The sequence below is a fragment of the Balaenoptera borealis genome (genome assembly GCF_965194805.1).
Source record: "Balaenoptera borealis genome assembly, chromosome: 1".
Lineage (NCBI taxonomy): Eukaryota > Metazoa > Chordata > Mammalia > Artiodactyla > Balaenopteridae > Balaenoptera > Balaenoptera borealis.
Window position 1 is genome coordinate 82,362,564 of NC_138860.1, and position 19,603 is coordinate 82,382,166.

Here is a 19,603-nt window from a genome sequence, read left to right on the forward strand (position 1 = left end):
ACTCCAGCTCTCCTTGAGGGGTTTCTACAGCCTTCCACTCGCAGCTGTTTTGCCTGCAGGGAGGTGCAAGTTGCAGCCTGGACCAGAACTGGCTTGGCTGCAGTCTTAGGAGACAGGCCATTTGCTTTTTACTTCATAGATGGCATCCAGAATATTTCTCCATCTTGATTTCAAAGAGAATGCATCACTTTCCAGATTGCAGTTTAGTCCAGGATTTCTACAAGACTCTTCCTTGACCTTGTAAAAATACCATACCAGAGGACACGAAATATTTGACAGTGAGGCTTCCTAAGTCGCAATGAAACCTCCCTCTTCATCCACTATACAGATGGAACAACTGAGGCCAGGAGAGCCAGCGACATGTTTGGGGGGCACATTAAATAAGGGCCAGAACTCTGCATGGGTGTCGGTCACAGTCTGTTGAAATACAGTACCTGGTGAGCTGGACAGTTTTGACAGTGAAGGACAATGTCTCCGCCTACCATGAGGTACCTGGAGCCTCGAGCATCTCTGTCCTCTCTGTTCTCAGGCATCTGGTCCCACCTGGAGGGAAATGTAGTATCCAGGCTTTGTGGAAAATGGACCGTTTCTTCCATACCTACAGTGAGTGCATGACGTAAGACTGTCCCCCTGCCACCCAGCTCTGGGTGGGCTGGGAAGCAAGGCTACCCCACGGGAGCACAAGAGGGGTTTTCTTCAGCTCAGCATTTCAGTTGCTGTTCACCCTACATTTCGTCTCAGGGGCCCACCATTTAATACTGCTTCCAGGATGTGGGCCTGGGTCAAACCCATGTTCCAGGAGCCGGAGTGCCTTCCACACAGACAGCCCTGACTTCCCAGAGTGCAGGGGCTGTGAGAGGAGTCTCCGGCCATCCCCCCAGGAGACCAGGCCTCACCTCTGCCCTGTCCTCTAGGGCCCCTTCTTTACAAAGGGGCTCCCCAGGAGCTATTTCTGGGCTCTGTCTACTCTAGGCCCAGCCATTTGGCCCTATCTTTTCCATCTGATGAATGGACTTGTCAGGCCACAAATCACAATCATTGATTTTACCACTGATCTTTTCTTTGGATTCTTGCAATGTGTTTAACCTCTCATGAGTCCAGTTTCCCCAGTATTCTCCCTTCTTCCCTTATTCACCAACCCTGGCCCGAGAGGATTTCCCCACCCCCCAGCCCCCGTCCCCACCTCCGCCCCCCAGATGTAACAGAGAGATAAGACGTCTTTGGAAACAGCTTTCTTTATGAGAATCTTGAGTTCCTAATGAGTCTGGCCTGGAGTGGGCTAGGTCAGTGCAAATATTCCAGGAGCACAGACAGGGGCAGCCGAGGCCAGTGTGGGGGAGATGGGGGCACTGCGGGTGGGTGAGTGAGGTGTTCTAATGATTCCTAGACCGACAGTCCCTTAGGAACCATGTGACTGTCACACTGACCTCTGAGACCTGTTGGGATGAATACTGAAGGGTGGCTGCTTGTTCTCTGTCTAGTCTGGGTGGGCGACTGGCCAGCACCAGTTGGCTTGTGAGGGATGCTGTGACTCCAGCCCAACTCTGCCTACAAGCAGAGGGTGACGGCTGGAACTGAGTGGGGAGAGAATTCAGAGAAGACACTGAATGCCCCTCACTTCCCTCCCAAGGAGCTGTCCTCCTCCCTGCCTCAAAGGCCACAGAGAGCGTGGACTCTGGGATCAGTGTTGGGTTTCAGGTCCAGCACTGCTCACCAGCTATCTCTTGGTCTCTCTGTGCCTCATTTTTCTTCTGTCAACAGGGGCCCCTTCCCTGCAGGACAGTGAGGGGTAAACAGTGTATCTGAAGCAACTGGCCCAGAGCAGGCCACTGTGCACAGCAGCTAATACTGGGATTGGGAGGAGAAGCAGAACAGGAGTCAAAGCCCCACATCCTCCCTGTTTCCTTAGAGGGAAATGACCTTGCCCTTTCTGCACAGATAGCCTTCCTCCACAGAAATGCCAGCTGGGGGCTGCCCGTGTCTTGTTTGCTTTTAAATCTGCAATAACTTAGTACCAGCTGTTCCACTTATTAGACACCTCACTGCCAGGAGACTGCCTTCCTCCTGCCGCAGTTCCAGCCGTCAGAAGCAGTCTCTCATACCCTCTTTTTCAAACAAAAAGTGGTTTTCAGATGGCCTGTGGCCTTCTCATCTCGGATGGAGATGATCCCAACTGTTTCCTCACTGCCCTCTCCCAAGCCCACCTTGCTTGGGTGCCAATCCAGTATGTCTCCCTCCCTCTTCAGATCTGGGGCCTTCAGTCCTGGCCTGGAGCTCAGTTGGGTACCCCATTCTCTCCAGAGATGCCCTGCCCCACCCCATGGAAGGGGCCAAGAGGCTTCCCTGACAACACCAAGAGAAGAGGACGGAGGACCCAAGAGTAGAAGAGACTGGTTCTCCAAAGCTTCCCAATGCCCTTGAGGGGTCAAAATCTGTACTGACACGTGGTAACACCTTGCCTGAGCCCTCTTTCCTCCACCCGTCCTCCCCTCCTCCCCACTGGCGTGGTCCCCTAGGGGCTGCACCCAGAGATGGAGGGAATGGTACTGCCCCAGGGACCCTGCCCGGTTAACCCCTTCCATCAATCCCTCCCATCCTTGCTGTAACCCTCGGCCAGCTGTCACCCCCATGTCACAGATGAGGATGAGCAAGTTGAGAGTTAAGTGCTTGCACAAGGTCAGCCAGCAAACAACCTCTGGGCCTCCACTTCCCCGTGTGTCGGGGGGGCCGTGGCGAGGAGTTGGACAAGCTGCTCTCCAGCAGCCCCTCTGGCACTGTCTGGTGACTTCCTTGGACAACAGCCAATTGCAGGAAGTACTGAAAGCAAGTCCAGCCACAGCAACAGCTGATGGGGCCTCCCTAGCAGCCTAGACCCTGGCGAGGAACACGGGAGAGCTGGGCAGGAGGGCCTCAGGCCAGCACCTACCCTTCCGAGGGAGGGTTCCTTTTCATTAGCTGTTTCAGGTTCCGGGATGTTTCCTCAGGGCTGAGTCCGAGGTGGGTCCAGCCATAATACAGGCAACTCTCCATTTGCTGTTCTAGAAGAAGGGAGTCTCCATGGTGCCGAGACACTCACCCCCCAGAAGAGATGTCTGCCAGCCCATTCCGGCAGGTGGGGAAATGCGCTGAGGCACATCTCTCACAGCTGCTGGCTTCATGTCCCAGTGGCGTTCCTCCACAGCCAGTACGAGACCAGATCACCTGGGGGCCTGGGCACACACCTGTGTCAGGAGGAGCCGATCCAGAAGGGAGGCCGGAGCCTGAGCTTAGCCCGGGAATGGAACGAACCTTTGCTGAAGAGGCTCCAGAGGGCAGCCCCCCTGTTAGGCTCACCCCAGCATTCCCTGTGTTGCTCCTCTCCGGCTCCAGCTCCCCCAGACCCCATCCCTGTTTCCGGGGGCTATCTGCTCCAGGGTATGGGCGGGTCTGGAAGGAAGAGTGACATGACAAGGCAGGTGAGCCCATAGCCGTCGACTCTGACCACCTCTCAGACTTGACATTCACGAAGCATCTACTCTACGCCAGGTAGAGCCCTGGGCTTTTTCACATACATCACTCCTGCCTCACAACAACCCCATGAAGAGGGCCTTACTATCCCCGATTTATAGATGAGGAAGCTGAGGCCTAGCCAGACTTGCTCAGGATGGCTGAGAGTAAGTGGCAGAGCGGGGACCAGAATTCAGACTGTGCGCCCTGTCCAGCGCTCTGTGCCTGTGCTGTCTCCCCACCTCCGAGGTGCCTGCAGAAGCAGGCGTCCAGCCAGGTTCCAGAGAATAGCACGGTGTGTCGGGCAGGCCCCTCAGGTGCGCTTGGCAGACGGACGCCTCTGTGACCCCGCTGGCCCAGCACTGAGGCCAGCCTGGGACCACAGATCAGAGCCAGTCACGTGGCGGGGGCCAGGGCAGGTGATCCTTGAAGAGGTCTGTTTCCTGGGCTAACAGGCAAGGTGGCCTCCAGCTGGCCCCTGGGAGCAGCGTCGGGATACACCCTCCAGGGACCCACAGGACAGGAAGCCGAAGGCTGGGCTCTGTGTACAGTCCGCTGTGCAGACCGGCAGTAGCAGACCTGTCCTTCCGAAGTTCTGCTTCAACCCTGCTCAGGTTTGGTTGGGCGGGGGAAGAGGAGGAGCCAGAGCAGAAAGGATGGAGCCAGGAACAGAAGTAGGGGGGCAGGAGCCATGCTGATGTGGCAGAGTTCTGGCCACTCGCACCCTGCTGGGCTGGCCTCCACAGGCAGCCCTCTCCTGCCCGGCCTGCTCTGCTGCGGGCAAGAGGGCTGGGTCTGCTTAAAGCTAATGTCCTTAGTTTACTCATTCCAATGACCAGTCGGTTCAAATTGCGGCCGAGGAACAGCCTGTGAACTTGAACTCACACAGTTCAAGAATTCGGCCCTTAAGCTCCAAGCAGGTCACCCAAAGATTCAGAACTCCGAGGCTCCCCTAATACCCAGCCTTGCCCCCCCACACCCTGGCCTGAACAAGAAAGGAAGTCTAGGGAGAATCTTCACTGGGAGAAGGGGACCTGGGCCTGAGCTCTGGGCCCCTTAGAAGCAAGGGGCTGTGGGACTGGGCTGGAAGCCTCGCTCAGGATGCCGACCTCAGCTCCAGGCTAACCTCTGGGCAGGAACCCCTGCCTGCCGTGAGACCCACCCAGCTAGCTGCTGTCCACTTAAGCAGGGACAGACATCAGGTCACACCCAGGCCTCTCTCCCCTTGCTCCTCCCTTCTGAGCTGCCATTGCGTCAGGCCAGCCCAGCACAGAGTCGGAGCCCCTGTCTCGCCCCCGTGCTCCTCCCTTTTCCCATGACTTGGAGGCAGCCGATGGTTCTGTCCCCTTCTTGTCCCCTTCCCCATCACACTTTCCTCAGGGTGGAAGGCTCCAACCACTCCATCCTCCACTTCTCAGCCTTCATGCTCAACCAGCAGCACTATTGCCTGGCTTGGTACAAGAGGAGGAGGAGAGCAGCCAGAACACGACGCAGCTGGTCCAGCCTCCAGGTTGGCGCTGGCGGGGGGGCGGGCTCCAGGTGAAGTGAAAAGATGGGTCTGTGGGGGCAGCGCCCCTCTTCCTGGTAGCTCACTCATCCCTCCTCGACCCAAAACTACTGTACAACAGAGGGGTGAAGGAGCATGGAGCTGGGGAGGGCCTCACTTGGAGCTGGGAGCCGAGTTGTCTGCGTGGAGGAAGGTGGCAGTGGTGTAGTTCTGGAAGAGAGGCTGCAGGAACATGCCGATGGTGCCAAAGACACAGACGAAGACAAAGATCCAAAGGAACAGACGGTCGATCACCATGGCGACATACTTCCAGTCCTCACTCACCTGGACAGAGGAGAGGAAGGAGACCCAGGTATCAATCACATGATACAGGAGGGGAGTGGATCAGGTAGAAGCAGCTTCCACCACACATCACTCCTCTCACTCCACGACCCCAGAGTGACCTTTGCAAAGCATGGCCCCAGTCTTGCCTGCTTAAAAGCCTCCAGTGGCCCCACTGCCTTCAGCAGCCACCCAAACTCCCAAGTCTAAAATCAAGACCCACCCATGACAAATATGAGCCAACCACCTATCTTCCAGCCTCTGACCCAGCCTTACCAAACTCCAGTCTGTCCTCTCAGGTCTCTGTGCCTTTGGGTTTCCTTTTGGTCTAGAATTCCAGTCCTCCTTATCTCTACCTGTGAACTCCTACAAATCCTTCAAAGCCTAAATCAAATGTCACCTCTTCTATGAAGGCTTCCCTGATCCCCCTGATGAGAATGAACCACTGTTTCCTCTGGGTTCCCTCAGCACTGTGTACACGTCTCTATCACGGTATTTTTACTGCACTGTATTGTCATTTCAATTTGTATGCCTGTCCCCTCCTTCCTCCCCGCCCGCCTCCCGCCACTTAAGCTATGAGCTCCTAAACTACAGGGACCCGATTTGATTCATCTTTGTAATCCCAGCATCTCAAACACAGGGTTCCGGTAAACGGGTGTTGAATTAGTGAATGAATGGCTGCCTCTGCAGGCCTCACTCCTTATATGACTGCCTGGGGAGCCCCATCCAACAGCCCCAGAGGGTGAGGACTAGATCTCAGGTGTAAACAAACCCGTCCAGAAGAAAATAACCTCTGTGGGTTTGGGAGCCAATCACAGGGCCTGCAGGAGGCCTGGCCTCCACTCAGAGCTGCTCCACTCCGGCCTGAGTCTGGACCTTTGTACACGTGTTCATCTGTAGCCCAGCCAGCCGGGGGGATGGGAAGAGGCACTGTGCACCTTCCTTTAGTCAGCAGCTGAATAATGACTCATTCGTGTCACCCTTGTGCCTCCTATGTACCTGGCACCATGCTAGGCACTGGGGATGTGACTGACAGCAAGACAAACACATCCTGCAGTTTACAGTCTACTGAGGGAGATGGACACAAAATTAGTAAAAATGAAATAATTACGCATTGGTGGGTGCCTATATGGAAACAAAGGATAGAGAAATGGAGGGGGAGATATAATTCAGGGTTTGATCTGGGGAGGCCTCTTTGAGGAGGTGACACCTTAAGCTAAGATCTGATAAGTGAGAAGGAGCCAGCTGAAACAATCAAAAACAATCAGACAAACCCAAACCGAGGGATCTTCGATTGGTCTGTACCCTTCAAAAATGTTTATGCCATGAAAGACAAAGCTGAGGAACCGTTCCAGATTGATGGAAACTAAAGAGACGGAACAACTAAGTGGAATTCAAGATCCTGGATTGAAGTGGGGGAGATGCCACAAAGGACATTACTGAGACAACTGAAAAAATGTTAGTATGGACTTTATATCAGATAAAGGTATTGTATTGATGCTAAATGTCCTGAATTTCATCACTGAGCCTGGGTTATGCAAGACAATATCTCTGTTCTTAGGAGAGAAAAGCTGAGGTATTTGGGATAAAGGATCACTATGTCCACAACTTACCCTCAAACAGTAGTGCAAAAATTAATAATAGTAATAATAATTTTTAAAAGGAAAAAAAGAAGGGCATTCCAAACAGAGGGACCAATATGTGCAAAGGTCCTGAGTCAGGAAAGAGCTTAGCTGGCTTAGAACAGTTGAGCAGATAAGCCAGTGACCTGAGCAGGGGAGAGATGGCACAAAGTGAGCAGGAGACATTGTGTGTTTGGATGGAGAAGCACAAGAACTGAATCAGGGAGACCATTAGGAGTCTCTGCCCTGGTCCAGGCAAGAGCTGATAGAGGCCTACAGCCAGGGAGGCAGCATGGAGATGGTGAATAAAGAAGGAAGCTGAAAATCACTTTGGAGGTTGGTTCCATAGGACAGGACTTCTGATGATTTGGATGGTGGGGGACGTAAGAAAGAGAGGAGTCAAGGATGACTGCAGGTTTTTGGTCTAAACCATTGGGTGGATGGTGATGTCATTTACTAAAAGATGGGGAGATTGGAGGAGGAGCAAGTTGGTGGTGGGGATGTAGATTAAGCACTCAGTTTTGGACATGTTAAGTTTGAGATGCCTGTGAAGCATCCAAGTAGGTCATTGCATCCTCATCACCTAACTCAGTAAATGCACATTACATGAGTGGACTGCAGTGGGGGAGGCGGAGGCAGTGACGCAGCCGGTCAACCCCCTGCATGCACCACCGGCATCTCCCACTTGGCCTCAGCCACCTCTGAGGCTCCCGCCCCATTTCCTCATGACTTGGTCCCTCTCTTCTTCCTTCAGGACCATAACTTGCTCCTTAGCTCAAGCCTCAGCTCCTGCCCTCCCAGGGAATAGAAACACCAGGCTCTGAAGCATCCCCCCCCACCAAAAAAAAAAAAACCGGTAGTGCAGGAGCCCACCCTTCCTCATCCCCCAAGCCGGAATGGCTGCAATCCAGTGGAAACATGGCCAGTCACCAGAGCAACAGCTGAGCCACAGCCTGGAACCAGCCAGGTACCCAAAGACTGATTGCCAGATGGGGCCAGCCACAGCCCAAAGTGGGGGGAAGTCAACCCACCATCTTCCCCCTCATCCCCTGGCTCAGTGTTCCCCTTCTGGGAGTCACTGCAGAAAGATCCCAGTGTGCAGAAAGCTCAGGGTGGGTCTTACAAACCCTCGCCTCCACCTGCCCCCACCTCCGTAAATATTTCACAAGGGCATCCCCTGAGGACCCAGAAGAGCAGGAAAGGATATTGCTTTGGGACTCTTTGCTCTTCCCAGCAGCTGGTGGAACCTCTTAACCACCCCCACCCCTCCCATACACACTTTCTACTGCCCTCAATTTTGCCCCCCCGACGCGGGGCACACAAAGGACTCATCTCCATTTGTGCTAAGAGCTGCAGGTTAACAACATGGGCTCGGGAGTACAAGCGGCAGAGAGGGTGTCTGGGGTCAGAGCCACGGGCCAGCTGCAAACCCAGAAGGGCCTCCTCCACTTCCTGGCCACCCTCCCAACACTAACGACACTCACGATGCCCCAGCTGAGGCATTTCGCTCTGGATACTAGTCCTCAGGAAGCCGCAAGGTCATCCTGTACCAACTGCAGCTTAGGCGGTGCCGCCTCCCGGAAGTCAGAGAAGAGGCCACGCCAGCGCCCAGGCCCACAGGCCCCGGCCGGACTCTCACTGCCCACATCCTGCACTCCCGTTAGCTCCTCGGTGTCTTGTCTGCGCAGGTACCGAGGGCCCTGCAGCCCGCATCCCACGCCCGAGTCCCCGCGCCTCACTCACGCTCTGGTCGTCGTCCTCGCTCCGCATGTGGTCCGCGATGAAGCGCACGCCGTCCACCGCCTCCCGGAGGCCGCAGCCACACGGCCCCCCAGAGCGTGCGGGGCCGGCTGCCGGCGCCGGCTCCGAGCCGAAGGCCCCAGCCAAGCCCTGGACAGACGCGTGGTTGACGAAGCACGTGCAAGAGTCTGCCCCCAGGGCTTCGCGGAAGAAGAGGGCGCCGGCTCCCTCCCGCCCGCGCTGGCGCCGCCGCAGGCGCAGGCGTTGGCGGGCGCAGCGGTGGCGCGGCTGCTGCATGAAGAGCAGCGTGGGCAGCTTCTCCAGGAAGATGACCTTGACCCAGGGAGCCATGGTGTGCGTGGTGGGTGAGCGGTGGTGCACGTTGAGCACGCACACGCTGGTGACGATGGAGAAGGTGACTAGCACCATGGTGAACATGAGGTACTTGCCTACAAGCGGCACATCGAGGGAGGTGGGCGGCACGATCTTGGAGATGAGCAGCAGGAAGACGGTGAGCGCCAGCAGCACGGAGATGCACAGCGTCATCTTCTCGCCGCAGTCAGATGGCAGGTAGAAGACAAGGATGGCTAGTGAGGTGATAAGCACGCAGGGGATGATGAGATTGATGGTGTAGAAGAGTGGCTTGCGGCGGATGATGAAGTCGTACGTGATGTCCACATAAGTGGAGTCGTCCGGGTTCTCGTTGCGCCGGCCCGGCAGCGCAACAATGTCCCACTCGCCACTGGGCGTGAAGTCGTCCAGGCTGGCCACGTCACTCTTGAGCACCAGGTCAATCTCGGTGCGGTCGTAGGTCCACGAGCGGAACTTCATGGTGCAGTTCTGCTGGTCAAATGGGAAGTGCTTTACTTCGATCTTGCATGCACTCTTGTAGATGGCAGGCGGCAGCCAGAAGATGCTGCCATCATAGGAGACCACGGCATTGGAATAGAAGGACACCTCGTACATGCCGTCAGCGCTGCCAAGGGATGAGCGCAGTCAGCCCTGGCCTAAGCATTCCTCCACCCCACCCATCAACCCAGCCCTGAGTGGGAAGAGAGGAAAGCCAAAGGGATATATGGGAAGAGGGTAACCATCCAGGGGTAGAGGGAGGAGGAGCAGGAATTGAGCAAGAAGGGGATCTGGGTGGGTTGGTGAGGAGAAGAGGTGTCCTGGTCAGAAGGCCTCAGAGACAGAAGAGGGTGATGAAGAGGGGAGGCACATCTGCCACTTGTCATGCATTCTGTAAGCTGGTTGCTCCACATGAAGGTGGAGAAGTTAGGGGAGCCAGGGAGGCCAGAGTGAGGAGCCCCAACTAATGGACAGGGACAGGGGCAGGTGGGAGGAGGAGACGGTCCCTAGTGGCTATGGACTAGTGGCTTTGGGTCTTCGAGATAAGAGGGATTATTGCAGGAGAGGGGCTGGAACCTGGAGGAGAAACTGGGATCTCCAAGTTCTTTGACCCTCCCCAATCCTCCCGGAAAGCCTATTCTTGAATCAGTTTAGGCACTGGGGGCTGTCAATACTCGTTTTCATGCCACTGCAGCTCCAAACACTGGGAGTCCTAAGTGGCTGAGAGGGAGCTGGCCATGGCCCAAGTTACCTTGGCTGTCCACATTATACCTCACTGGTTTGGGTCTGTCTGTCTGGGTAGTGACTTGTCTTTGCCAATGAAAAGTCCCTCTGTCCCCCCGCATGAGCTAATTTACTTTCCCCAAGACCTGAGTACTCCCATGGTCTCCTCCAGCCTTCCCATCCCTCCAGGGTCACCTACTTGTTGTATAGGACCACATCTGGGAGCCAGATGTGTTTGGAAGGGAGCCGAACTTTCTTCATGTTGTCAAATTCCTCAGGCTTCCAGGTGAGGCGATAATCCTCCCACTCCTGGGAAAGGGAGAGAGGGAGGCAGCACCAACCTCTGCCCTGGGAGGGGCTCAAGGTCAAGGACAGGGACAAGAGGAGGCCTATCTGGCTTGAGGAAGTTTTGAAAAGTCATTGCATCCCCACAGTGACTTCTCTGCCCAGCAAAAGTGTCTTCTCATTTAATTTGCATAGCCAAGCCAAGATATTAGAATTTACGTTTTACAAATGAGAAAATGGATCTTGCAGAGTTTAACATATTCAAAGTTACAGAGCTGTGAGTAGAAGAACCAAAATTCAAATCCAGTTATTTAGGACTCCAAAGTCTATAAATTTCTGCCTCTCTTGAGGACATTAAAGAGGGAAAAGCACGTGCCCCCCAGGGGTGTGGACAGGAAGAGTGCTAACCTGGGTCAGCCAGACGTTGGTGGTCATGATCTGCTCCCGCTCATGCTGCAGGGAAGAAGAGAAGCTGCTGAGAAGTGCCCCACCCCCACCCCTCAAGCCTGTGGTCCCACTACACCACCCAGGTTCCTTCCCCCACCTCCCCAAGCCTTGGGAACTCCAGAAGAATAAGCACAAACACATTCTGGCTATGCTGACTTCAGTAGCTGGGCAGAGAGCTTGGGACCTTCACTCACCACACTGATGAGCTGGGCCAGTGATACCATGAGCTGTACGGTCACCAGCTCAGAGCCATTGGTGGCCGGGCGGATAAGCTTATTGTAGCGGGAGGGATCCAGGAGATGCTCCACCAGCCGCTCCTCTGTGTCTGTACCACAGACTCCTGGGTAGTGTGGGTGGAGGGCAAGAGGTAAGTACATAGGCAAGGAGGTCCCACCCAGGATCCCACTCTCCCTAGGCAAGTGGTACAACCTAGGCCCAAACAGGAGGCTGTAGCTTCCCACAGCCCCATCCTTAAGGATATAGCAAAATGCTTAGGTTACCCCATGGAGGCCCCTCATAGAGAAGTCCCTCTCTCAGATCACTAACCAAGGAGCCCAGACAGCCCCTCACAGTCCCCCACTAAGAACCCATTCTGCAAGGATTAGTGGAGACCCTGCTCTTCCTGCAAGGTCTCAGAGGGTGGTTTCAAAATAATTGAAATTTCTGTCTCCATGGCTTCCCCTAGAAGATACCTACAATTCAAGGAAGGTTCTGGAGGGTGGTGAAAGGGGAACAGTTATTCATGTCCCACCATACAGCCTTTCTCCTCAGTCAGTGCCCATCTATGTGTGCAAGTAACATTGTGTGCCTCTACATGTGACTGGCTGTGACCCCCTCCCCCCAAAGGTACTGGGTTGGAGTAGAATAGTTGGACTGCCTGAGCTCTGGGTCAGGGCATATATTTAGTCCCAAGTTGCGCACCTACAGGAGCCCACCTCTCATGAGATTGTAGGCAGGTATGGAAAGCTCATTTAGTTGTATATTCCCTTTGTACCTGCCCCACCACACACTCTATCTCCTTCTGCAACCCTGCACGAATGCACCCCACCCCCTCAGAGATTCCTCCCTGGCCCTCCGCCTGGCAGAGCTTCTTCCCTTCCGAGTCTCCTGTCCACCCTACAAGAGAGTTGAGAAGTTGCTTCTTTCCCCCTCCTGCCTTGCCCCTTTGGAGTGAGCAAAATCAGGGGTCCAATATGAGGGACAGAAAATGATGGAGAGCCAAGGGAGGGTACTGAACCACGTAGATTTTCTTGAGATAATGTTTCACAAGAAGTCAAATGGCATCTCAGCTGCAATCAGACTCTCCCCTTCCTTCCACCCCAGACAGCCTGGGGAGATCCCCTCCCTCCTTCCTGTCTGTGCCCACACCCTCTCCACCACCCCTGCCCAGGTTGCCCTCTCTTCCCAGCATCACTTTGGGTATGTCCTCCTCCCAGTTCAGTCTCCCAGGTACTCCCTGCGGTCCCGGAGGTCTCTCCCCTAACCCCTAACAGACTCCCCGCCTTAGGGATCCCTCCCGTACACCTTCGAGACTGAGTGAGAATGAGCGCGGCGACTTGTCCTTACCTGAGCACAGCCCGAGGAGGCCAAAGCTGAGGAGCAGCGCCATGGGGCCCGAGCGCCAGGCCATGCCTCTGGCATAGCTCGCGGGCTCGCCTAAAGCTGCCGAAGCGCGCCGCAGGCCGGAGGGCCGCGGGCGGGGCGCTGTCCGTGGTGCTGAAGCCGCTCCCGCACCGCCCGCGACCAGCTGGCGCTGAGCCCAGGTTGTGCTCGCAGCCTTTGGTGCTGCAGTGCCGACCGCCACGGCGGTTCCCAGGGCTCAAAGAGCTGGTTGCGAGAAGGAACCAGCTTCTCGTTTATCCCGGTCTGAGCAGGAGGAGGCTTTTCCGGCTGCTCTTCCAGGGAATACAATTGGGACGGTGAGGGGGAGGAGTCTCCGCCCCGGAGGCGGAAGCGCAAGAGCTCAGAATAAAAGGGGTCCCTGCGTTGGGTATTCTTCTGCTGGTCCTGCTTAGTTAGGGTGTGCGTGAGGCGGAAGAAGGGCGGCTCACCGGACAGTGGAGGAGTTCTGAAGCCCCTGCGTTGGGACAGGACCCTGGAGGGGTCTGAAAAGGCTCCGGAAGAAAGCGCGAGTGAGACAAATAGGTCAGGACCCACTAAGCACTGGGGACCGAGGGCCAGAATGAGGGGGTGGGAGTCGGAAGGAGTTTCTGGAGTTCCCACCTTCTTTCTTTTCTCTTACCAAGCCCAAATGATCCTGCTTCCAGGGAAGGCTGAGGATGCAGCCAAGAAAATGCATTTTAGGCCCTTAGAGAAAGAGACAGGGGGCTGTAGGTTTGCTATTTTAAGAAAGCAAGCAGTTTTGGAGTCTGGAAACAGGATCCCCTCACCTGTTTCCATCTCTACCAACGTAGAAGGCCAAGCTTCCTGCCCTCCCCCAGGGGATCTGCGGTGGGGACATGTGGACATCTCCTGAAAAGAAGGTGACCTTCAAGAGTGGAAAGGTAAATGGCCCTTATCAATTAGTCTTTCTCACCCACATTCCCTTCCTCTCCAGTCTTTGGCTTCTGTGTGACAAGGGGGGATCAGAGGATGATTTCACAGAGGCCAGCCCAAGAATGAAGCTAACACAAAGGAAAGCAAAGATGAGACAGAGACAGAGAGAGGTGTCAAAACTCAATGACATCTTTGATCTTGAAAGCCCTGAACTTTTAACTTCTGAGCCAATAAATGTTTCCCTTTTTTCTTAGGGGGATTTTTGTCATTTTCAACCAAAAGATTCCTGACTAAAGCAGCCTTGTTATACATCAAGGCACTGTCTTATTCCATCTCTGCCCACTTCTTCAACCTCCTCTGGGCCACTACCCCCAGCCCCACACTCCTCTTGGCAATGTCTTTAAGATCCTCCCAACCTCCACACTTCAGGGCCTTTTAAACATGTAGTTTCCTTGATTCTTTTATCACCCATTTCCCCTCAACCACTTTCTACTTTACTTTGTACACGTGGCAGAAACGTCAGTTCCTCAAGGAAGCTATGCCTGACCAAAGATTAGGTCAGGTGCCCTGCTACATGTTTCCAGAGGATGATCAATGAGTAAATAAATCAATCTAAGATGGTGGCTGTCTATCCTGCTAGATCATGAACCAGCACAGTGTCTGGCGTATTGTGAGGGCTCAGCAAATAAGGCAAAGGGCTGGTATAGGACTGAAATCTTTTAACATGTAGAGGAAAATTCCTCTCTAAAAGCTCAGCCAAAAGCAATTTATTTACATGTACTTACTTCCTGGAATTGAGGAGGAAAAGCAAGACAAGTATCAGCAAAGAGCTGGAGAGGATGTGGGATGACTACAGGCCCCATAATGCACGACATTATGTGTGCCATAAAGCTGTGGCCATAAAGCTGCACGACAAGCTCCAGGGCATGTGCATGTGTAAACATGTAATCATCTCTTAAGAATTCCAGAAATCTTGGAACCAACAAAAGATGTAGAGAATAAAAGCCTTAAGGAAAATGGAAGGAATGTGTATAGTCACTCCACTTGGCAAAAGGGTCCAAGATGGGAAGAAGACACCCCCTTCAGTAATTCAGATCAACGTTTGTTGGGTATCTACTGTATGGGTGTTGAAGCAGTGATCAAAAAGACCTAGTCCCAGCTATTAAGGAGATCACAATTTGGTGGCAAAGACTTGTTACACCATACGGTGGCTGCTCTAGTAGAGTATAAACAAGGTGCTTTGGAAGCACAGAGGAGAAAGAGGTTCATAATGCCTGAGAGCCTGGAGGGGATGGAGATGAAAATTGAGATTGGAAAGATGAGAAAGCCAATTAAGACAAAGGTGGCTAAAAGGCATTCAAACTCCTGAAAGAGAGAGACAGGGAGCTTTACATGTAGATAGTACTTAGTACTTTCATCTTTTGGTGGAAGCTGGGTGATTGAAGAAGGCTGTGAAAGTCTTCTCTTATGAAAATCTCTGTCTGGAGTGGTTGCTTGTCTCTGTATTGATAGACTGGAAAGTGCTTTGCTTGCTTGAAGCCCTTGGTCACTCCCTGATGCTCCTCTCAGATCAGTCAGGGCAGCCTGTTCACCTTGACCCCTACCTTTTCTTTTCAAATTCCCCAGCTTTTATTTCAAGTTTACTTCCAGCCTGGCAGGGAGTGAGTCCTCCGAGCACAACCACTCAGTGGCCGAGGAGAACTGGAACACCCTTCCTCACTCCCTCATGTCTCCCACACACACCCCTTCCATATCCACCAGGGAGGGAGGACGGGTCCAGAACCATGCAGGGGGATGGATTCATAAAGGAGTATCAGCCCTCAGGCAAAATAGTGATCAGGCAAGGTTTTGGTGGGACACTCCCAGTGCCCCTGATGGTAAGGAACATTTTCTCTTGAAAGGCATTACAATGTTATTTTCCTTTAAGATATTTTAAATTTAAAAACTTACTACCAGAGTAATACATATCCATAAAGAGCAATTAGAAAACACAAGTTAGCAAAACACAAACTAGATTCATAATCTTACCTCCTAGCAAAAAAATCGCTGTTAGCATTTCATATAGATACAGTATATCTCCACATTTATCTATGTGTACTTAGATATAATATACATGCAAAAAGTATGTAAATTATAAGTGTACAGCGAGATAAATTTTCACAACATGAACACAGCCGTGTAACTCCCACCTAGATTTTAAAAAATAGGGAACGTTACCAATATCCAGAAGCCCCCCACTATGTTCCCTCCAGGCATTATTCCCTCCTCTTGGAAAATAACATCATTGGGGCGGCGGGGGAGGGATGAATGGGGAGTGACTGCCTAAGAGGTACTGCTTGAAGTTCTGGAACTAGAGAGAGGTAATGGTTACCCAACTTTGTGAATGTATTGCATGCCACGGAATTGCACACTTTAAAATGGTTGAAATGATAAATTTTATGTTATGGGTATTTTCCCACAATTAAAAAAAAATGACCCCAAAAAAGTAAACTCTATTCTGACTTCTAATAGCATAGATCAACTTTGCCTGCTGAATTTTATATAAATGGAATCATAATCTTTTGTGGGTTTTCTTTTTTTTCCCAACATTATGTTAGTAAGAATCAAGGGCATTGTTGAATGTAGTTGTAGTTCATTCATCTTCACTGCTCTAGACTATTCCACTGTATAAATATACCATTGTTTATCCATTCCGCCGCTGATAGAAATTTGGGTTGTTTTCTCTTTTGGACTATTAAAAATAATACTGCTATGAACATTCTTGTTCATGTTTTTGGTGTACAAATGTATGTATTTTCATTTACTTTTTTAAAAGGAGCACACTGTAAAATAGCTCTGTAACCTTCCTTTTTCATTTACTATTTCTGAAACATCTCTCTATACCAATAATTATTCTTTGATAACTATATTAACAGCTGCATAGTATTCCATTGTAGGTAAATGTTTGCACATACCTTTAATAGTTTCCAAGTGAAATTGCTGAGTCAAAGGTTTTTTTAGTTTTTTGATTATTTAATCATTTATTGCTAAATTGACCTCCAGAAGGATTGATACTATTAGGGTTACCCCGGGGCCCCAGGCTAAAGCGTCCATGACCAACACCTCTACAATCTTGCCTGTGCTGAGCCCCTTCCTTGTCCTCTTCCCCTCTTCTCCTAAGTCATTCCTCCTTTGTCTTAGGCATTTCTGCCCAACCTCCTTCTACTTTAGAGCCAGTTCTTTAAAAACGTCCCCCCATTTCCATCTAAGTAACTTCTACTTTCACATTCTTTCTTGGGAGTTAATCCTGACTACTAGCACCCTTCAAGGCTAGTAGTCCTCCTTCATCCCTGTTATTGCATTTGTCACATTGTATTACAGTTGATTACATCTGGCTCCACTCCATCCATTACCACCTGCTCCTAAGAGCAGGGGTAAGAAATACAAAAATGATAACATGAGTAGCAGCTGTCATGTGAGGAGCCAAGAATCAAGCCAGGCTCTCCCCACAGGGACTGAGCTTACTTGTCTCTGCATCCCCAGTGTTTATTACAGTATCTGGCAAAGAGCAAGTGCTCAGGACACGTTTGTTGCGTCAGTGACAGAATGCTGTGCTTCTGGGAGCAACTCAAAGGAAAAGGCTGCTCACTCTGCCCAAAACAAGTGCATCTGTTCACTCTGATAAGACATGACCTTTTGGAGAAGAAAAAAAAAAATCTCTGTAATTCATTTTCCATAGAGCAGCCAGAGTGATTTTTTTTTTTTTTTTTTTGCCTTGTGGGATCTTAGTTCCCCCGCCAGGGATCGAACCTGGGCCCACGGCAGTGAAAGCACCAAGTCCCAATCACTGGACCACCAGAGAATTCCCCAGAGCGATCTTTTAATATTTTAAATCAGATCATGCCACTCCCTGCTTAAAATCTTTCAATGGTTTCCTGCTGTACTTTGAATAAAACCCAACAACTTACTGTGGTCTCTATTCTTCACTGGCCTCATCTCCTACCCCTCTTTCTCTTCTTTTGTGAAACTCAAGCTATGCTGATCCTCTATTTTTTAAAAAATGAGCTCTTACTCTGTGCACTGGACTGAGCACTTTTCATGTGTTATCTCACGTAATCCTCCCAACAAACATATGAGGTAGGGTGGTTTCCATGTTAGAGATGCTGAAAGTGAAGCATGACAGGCTAAGTAACTTGCCCAAGGTCACACCACTAGCAGCTGGCAGAGCTGGGGTTCAAAGCCCATGCTTTCAGCCGGTATATCATGAGCTTCCTGCTTCTAGACCACGCCACCTTTGTTCTCACTCAGGGTCTTGGAGGTTGGCTCTCCCTGATGGAATGCTCTTTGCCAGTTCCTCCCAGGCCTGCCTTCTCTTCATCAGATCTCAGCTCAAACCCCACCTCCCTAGGGAGAACTCCCCTGACTACTGGACTTAAAGTAACCCCCAGTCATTCTCTCCCACATGACCCTACTTTAATTCCTTGCCTCTACTTACCAGTCTGATATTCCTCTGGTTATTTTATTCATAACTCCTTGAACTTAGAATGTAAGTGCCATGGGAGCTGGGATACTGTTTGTCTACTGCTGTATATTCATACCTCCACCAGTGTCTGACACATGACAAAGCTCCATAAATGTTTACTGAATAGTGAGTACCTCTTGACTTTGTGGCAGTTAACAGTAATCATAGCAGTTGCAGGGTTTAGCATTTGCTGAGCAATGTACTATGTGCCCAGCACTGTAAGATGTGTTAATCATCTTACATATCCCATTTCATCTACACTGGCACAATGACCCACGCTGCAAGTCAGAGTGTCATACCCGTTTTACAGATAAGGAAACTGCATTTCACAGAAATTAAATAACTTGCCCAGGGTCACAGAGCTACCAAATCAGAGAAGCTCAAATCTAAGCCCAGTTCTGTCTGACTCCCCAGTCTATGCTCTTTCCACTCAGCTGTGCTGCCCCCTTTATGGTCTAATTCAAAGAAGAGCTGTAGCTGACTCTCTCGTTAACACCTATGGCTCTGCCTCTCTCCCAAACTCAGAACCCACACCCTACTGCATGTCCGGGAGATTGTCCACGTCGCCCTCCCTCCACACACTCAATGTGTTTGTAACTCTCCACCTTTCCCACAAAGTTTAGCTCTCCTTTGAGAAGTCTTACCCTCTGTTAGCACTACTACCATTAGTTACCCAGGCATCCAGAGCCTCTCAAAATTCGAGTGACTTTTTGATCATCCTGCATCTTAAAATAAAGCCCAAGTTCCTAAACATGGGTTTGAATATCTGCCAAGACTTAACCCCTGCCTAGCTTACCTTCATCACTCTCTCTTCCTCACCCTAGACACAGGCCTACTTTCTGTTCCTCCAGCTTGTCATAGTCCTACCTCAGTACCTTTGCACATGCTACCCCTTCTGCCTCAGACAGTGTCCAGTCTCTCCTCCCTTAGGTAATTCTACTTACCCTTCAGAATTTAGCATATCACTTGTTCAGGGAGGCCTTCCCAGATCTCTAGTCTTGTTCTTTGAGGCACTTAACCATAACTGCAATTAAGTGGATGGATGTGTAACAAACAACTCATGAAGTATCTGACTTTCTCCCAGCCTGAATACATGGAAAAGGTGAAGACTGGGTCTGTCTCGCTCAGTGCTGCATTCCCAGTGCGTCACGTGTCACAGATGCTCAGTACATATTTGTTCTTCTCTAATGAGTTTGCTTTGTCAACTCCACCTTTATCATGTCTGTTTCCCCCAATAGAATGTAAGCTCCGAGGGCAGGGATTTTTTTGTTTTATTCACTCCTGTTCCCCTAGCACACAAGTGTTCATTAAATTAATATATCCATAACGTCCTTTCCATTTCTAATGCCCCTGCCCTACACATCTCAGCAGAACACCAGGTATGACTCCGCACTAGGCTTCTAGATGCCAGAGGACTCTCCCAGCCAGAGAGCTGAAATGCTGAACACACCAACAGAGAAAGCGACTGAGCTCATCCCAGTGACCACGACTTGAGTTTCCTCCTTGGGGGCCTTAGAGTCTATGCAACATTGTGAGACTGTCTCATCATGTTGTTTTCTTGTAATTAAAACTCTTTATAAAATATGGAATTCAGGATCTTCCAAATGGCTGCATTTGTGGTTTTCT

At 51.4% G+C, this 19,603-nt stretch overlaps 1 protein-coding gene across 2 annotated transcripts; it reads right to left on the bottom strand.

Moving 5' to 3' along the window:
* Positions 1–1,217: 1,217 nt before the first annotated feature.
* On the bottom strand, positions 1,218–14,337 carry CHRNB2 (cholinergic receptor nicotinic beta 2 subunit). 2 transcript variants are annotated; one of them, XM_082355696.1, is made up of 6 exons: positions 12,547–14,337; positions 11,175–11,320; positions 10,942–10,986; positions 10,448–10,554; positions 8,680–9,652; positions 1,218–5,317 (listed from the first exon to the last, which is right to left on the bottom strand). In XM_082355696.1, exons 1-6 carry the CDS (start codon positions 12,608–12,610, stop codon positions 5,147–5,149), a joined length of 1,506 nt encoding a protein of 501 aa, XP_082211822.1. In that variant the 5' UTR covers positions 12,611–14,337; the 3' UTR covers positions 1,218–5,146. The 2 variants fall into 2 exon arrangements, with proteins under 2 accessions (XP_082211822.1, XP_082211821.1); XM_082355695.1 differs by having other exon boundaries at positions 10,448–10,557.
* Between the last annotated feature and the right edge of the window lie 5,266 nt (positions 14,338–19,603).